Genomic DNA, 5,085 nt, shown 5'->3' on the forward strand with positions numbered 1-5,085 from the left:
GTTTCTTCCAAAAATGCTGTCATTTGTAAACATTCATCAACATTTAATAATATTATGATTCACTTTTAAGAATTATTGTAAAATACTGTTGTTGATTTTAAAAAATTAGAACTGACTCACCTCAATGAGTATTTTCCATTTTAAAGTAGTTTTCTGAGAAGGCTGTGTACTTACAAATTTGAGTACAAATTTTGGAATTTGAGTATTAACATATCCCATTGTAAGGCAATCTTGACTCTAAGTCAGTCTTCTATTTCAGAATGTGAGATACAGAAAGATGTTTTTTGGGGTAGCTTCAATATATAAATTTTGAAGATAGATTAGTCAAATATCTATTTGCAATAGCTAATGTATAAATTTATGCATACATATTTAAAAATCAGATATGTAATAATAGATTTAGAAATATTACTTTTTTATATATGTTCATAGTCCATTAGTATTAATAAAACTCTTCCTATTTATTTTATTATTTATTATTTATTTATTCCTATTTATTTGTCAAAGAACCGCTTTTGGAATCATCTAACAGCTTTTCAGGATACATAGTGGTCACTTCCATTTAAGATTTTTGCATTTCAGCACTTTTACAATTCAAGTACGGTGCTGTCCCTTGAGACTGTTGTTCAGAGCCACATGTATCTCTTTTCATAACACTAACACTGTTGTTTTTTCTTTATTTCTTCAAATCTTTAACAACATGACTTACTATATTTTATGAATGAATTTTTAGACTTGTTTGTAACAACATTCAACTCTTGGAATATAAACTAAATCTATTTTCCTTGCATTTTTTACTGATTCCCTCAGTAAAAATAGAATTGATAAGGATGTGTCAGGGGCAATTATACTTTTTTGTGTACAATGTAAAGGATTGGAGAAAATGCCTCATAAAATGAGAGACTTTGCAATGATTCAGTCAGCTGGAAGGTGTGACCCTGTCTGAGTGGTGAAAATGATCCCCCAAGTATGGTGTTAGTTACATTCCCGATAAGTGATAGGTTCGTGTTTGGCACTTGGGACACAGAGATGAACCAGCTAGACGTGGAGGCTTGCCCTCATCGAGTTTATGCTGTAAGGGGGCTGTTAGCAGTTACAACTGTGATGGATATTACAAATAAGAAAATAAGGTTCCCGACATTAGGAGTAAGAGAGGGTAAGTATTTTAAGAATAGGGAATAACATATTCAAATATCCTGAAGCAAGAGAGAATTGAAAGAAGGCTAGAATTCCTGGAAACAATGGAGAAGAAAAATGATATGAAATGATGCTGGGAATATAAAGAAGGATCAGATCATGAAAGGCGTGCACTGGCGAAGGTTTTTTTACTTTATCCATTGAAGAATTTTAACAGATTTTCATTTTAAAACATTATTTAGTCAATGGTATGGAAAGAATATTAGAAAAGGGACAAAAGTAGGTTCAGGGAGACCAGGCAGGAGACTTCCTCTATTCTCAGCAAGTGACTGCAGGAAAGATAATGTGGAAATGCCTGGGTGTGAGAGAGATTTTGGAAGTAGAATGGACGAGACTTGGTAATTGTTTGGTAAGGGAGGGGAAGGTGAGTGAAGAATCATGTGAAACACATTTGGGTTTCTAGCTTAAGTAACTGAGCTCCTTTGAATGGTAAGAAGCATTTGAACAGCAACAGGTTTGTATTGTTATGTTTCATTGTGTATGCATTAATTTGAGGTACTTAAGACACCTCAGAGTGTGGATATCAAGTGGCTACCTGGGTATGAGAATAAGGAGAAAGTTCTGGATTAAATGTAGAGTTGGAGTCATCTGTATATAGATCATTGGAGCCATGGATGTGGAAGAATTTCTTTATGGAGAATGTGCAGATGGAGAAATGAAGGGGGCATTTGACAGAGCCTAATGTGGTCCAATATTAAAGAGTGGTAAATAAAACAAGAGAAGTTACTGGAACTGACTGAAAGGAGTGATCAGAGAGGCAGGGGGAATCAGAAGGCCAGCCTTCAGACCTTGGCTCCAGCCAGTTAAAGTGAAATAACCTTTGACAAGTTGAATATCTTATGTTCTGTTTTCTTGACCATAAGAAAAGTATTTTTATACCAGCTAATATCATAAACTTGTTCTGAGAAAAATGTGGGATGATTGTAAAGTACATATTGCCACACACATGCACAATCTTCTATATGGAATGTACTAAGATTCTAGCTATACATAATAATGGATCAAATGACTGGATCATTTCGTATAGACTAAAGCTGTACCCTGAAGTCAAAACCATATCTTAACTCTTCCTACAGCCTAGCAAAAGATAAAGATAATGCAATGGTTTTTATTTTGTATTCATTAAGTGGTTCTACAGACAGTTCCAGACACTGAACACTAGCAGCATCAGCTAAATAAATGTGAATCCCCAACAAATCATTACAGTATAATAGTAATTCCTTAGAGGAAAGTACAAATACAATTATAAAAAGTGTAAGGTATAAGTGTAACTATATAATACCTCATTAAGAGTGAGCTTACATATGTGTATGTGTATATATACACACACACATATATATATACACACACATATATATGTGTCTGCATACACACACACACACACACACAAACTCTTATAAGGGCAAAGAATTAAACACAGCAGCAATCTGGAAAGCAAATGCTTTCAGTAAATTCATGAGCTCTTGATTGCAAAGCACTGAGATAATTATGCCCAATTGCTTTAGAGTCATATATTCATTAAACACTGATTATCTGTATCTTTTCAAAGGATTGGGAGATCCTGCTTGCTTTTATGTTGGTGTAATCTTTATTTTAAATGGACTAATGATGGGATTGTTCTTCATGTATGGAGCATACCTGAGGTAAGACTACTACTGAATTAAGAGACCTTCCAGTGGGCTTATGCAGACTGGCTGATATTTGTTGATTAAATGAAAAGGAAAATTAACAAGATTAGATTCATATCAGGAAAGTTTGTGGATTTATTTGATTTTTCAGAAGCTTAACCAATATCATGTAACCAGAACTGGAGATGTCACTAAAATTCTATCTCAAAATCATCCCTTTTATACTGTTGTTTAAACAGATTTCCTAACAAAGGCTTTAATGGAATATCTCCTAGTTCATGTGTAAAATTAATAAATAATTGGAGGAGATCTTTGGTTAGCAGTAATAGCAGCTTACTTCTAATTGTATTCTCTAAGGATGAAATTAAGAAAGCAGTAGGAAAAACTGTGTATCACATGTGGCGGGCACTTACATCTGCTAGCCTGTCTTATCTTGATAATCGAGTACCACGGGAAGCAGCAGTGAGACCTGTCTCAGGTGATAAGTTGAAATTAATTTCAACAGTCATGTGTTCTGCCCCCACACTTAATTGCTCCCTGAGATAAATTGCTAGTTTTTGTCAATGAAAACTAAGGTGAAGTCAGTTTTGGTTACATCTAGGAAAGTATCTGCCTTTCTCACAAAAGGACAGACTTAGCTGCCCCTTCTCTGTTTCTTCCTGCTTTCATTACACTAAGCTGTCATGCCCAGAGCTGCAGCAGTCATCTTGTGACCATAAGGGAAAGGCCATAAAAATAGCAGATATATCTGACCTACCATCCTTCTGCTGCTGAACCAATGCCAACAGATACTTATCTTTCATTTTCTTGTTGAATGATATAATAAACAACATCCATATTGTGTGAGCCACCTTTGTTAGGTTTTCTGTTTCTTTCAGTGGAACATATTCCTAGCTGAATCATCAGATTTCTTTACAATGTTGTTCTTGTCGTGCAAAACATTTAAAATTAAAATTAATAGTTTTACTCTTTCAACAAATATTTATTGAGTTTTCATAGTGCTTATGTCAATATAGAGATTAATAAATATACACACTCTTTGTTTTAGGAAGTTTTCAGCATAAAAAAGGCTAGCATAGAATCAATGAAAACTAGTGACATAGTCAGTGTTGTACCAGGGATACTATCCAGCACAGTACATAAAAAGAAAAGTAGTAATAAGTAGAAGCATTGGAAAACTTGAAAAAAAAAGAAATAAGTGTTCTTGAAAGTAGATTACATAGTGTATCTAGAAAAATGTTTAAAGTGTATGGATATAGTATTTGCAATAATAAGAAAATTTACAATGTTACTAGATGTAAGCATTAATATTAAAATTCTATAAATTTTATACTTTAGCATCAAACAGAAAATGAAATTTTGAAAGGATGCTATTTAGAATAGCAATGGACTTCCATTTGTATGTTGTTTAAAAACAGATTAAAGTAAATCATAGTTTGATATGTATATACAAATGGTTATGTTGATAATCTCACAAATCAGGTCAGTAGCTGATTCTTATCTTGGAGGCTGGCAAGTGGAGACTCAGTATAATCATTTCTCTATTTCAGTTAATTATATGGTGACTACATGGATATTACCTTTACAATAGTTCTATGAGCTAGAAATTTTAGGCACCTTTCTATATGCCATATAGAAAAAAATATAAGCTCAATAAAGTATTTTGAGGGAAAAGGATTGCTTTGAGATTGTTTGGGCAGGTTTAAAAATGTTCTATGTGTTTTAAAAAAGTTCTGTTTTTGGGCTGGGCGCAGTGGCTCATGCCTGTAATCCCAACACTTTGGAAGGCTCATGAGGTCAGGAGATTGAGACCATCCTGGCTAACACCTGTCTCTTATACACATCTAGATGTGTATAAGAGACAGCTGCATACTATGTGCCAGCACTATACTTAGGACATATATGACTGTATATGTGAGCTCTTATCTCACTTCTCTTATAGAATAGTTATTATTAAACTCATTTGAGAGATGAAGTGATTGACAGCTGTTGAAGGATTACTTGAGACCGTAGAAACTATAACTTGTAGAGTCAGAATTTGAGTTTAATTCTGATACCAAAGCTATGTTTTTCCTGCTATATCAGGCTGCATAATAAATCTACACTTGCGAGATGTGGAAAGATGTTTATGATGTTTAGTGATGTATATTACATTAACATTGATAATGTGATCTCATTAGGTAGTATTGAGTAACTCTGATTTCATGTTTTAAATGCCTAGGGGGAGGACTGGAAAGATAATCACCAACTTTTTTCTTTT

The 5,085-nt window shown here is 33.7% G+C and overlaps 1 protein-coding gene across 1 annotated transcript in view; it reads left to right on the forward strand.

Annotated features, from left to right (window-relative positions):
- Positions 1-5,085, forward strand: part of LOC105534486 (probable C-mannosyltransferase DPY19L2) — a 161,231-nt gene that overhangs the window by 37,932 nt on the left and 118,214 nt on the right. Inside the window, exon 6 of the mRNA XM_011973215.1 lies at positions 2,747-2,840. Coding sequence (XP_011828605.1) covers positions 2,747-2,840 — 94 coding nt within the window. The remainder of the gene's footprint in view (positions 1-2,746; positions 2,841-5,085) is intronic.

The sequence above is a fragment of the Mandrillus leucophaeus genome, unplaced genomic scaffold (genome assembly GCF_000951045.1).
Source record: "Mandrillus leucophaeus isolate KB7577 unplaced genomic scaffold, Mleu.le_1.0 Scaffold100, whole genome shotgun sequence".
In the NCBI taxonomy this organism is placed as follows: Eukaryota; Metazoa; Chordata; class Mammalia; order Primates; family Cercopithecidae; genus Mandrillus; species Mandrillus leucophaeus.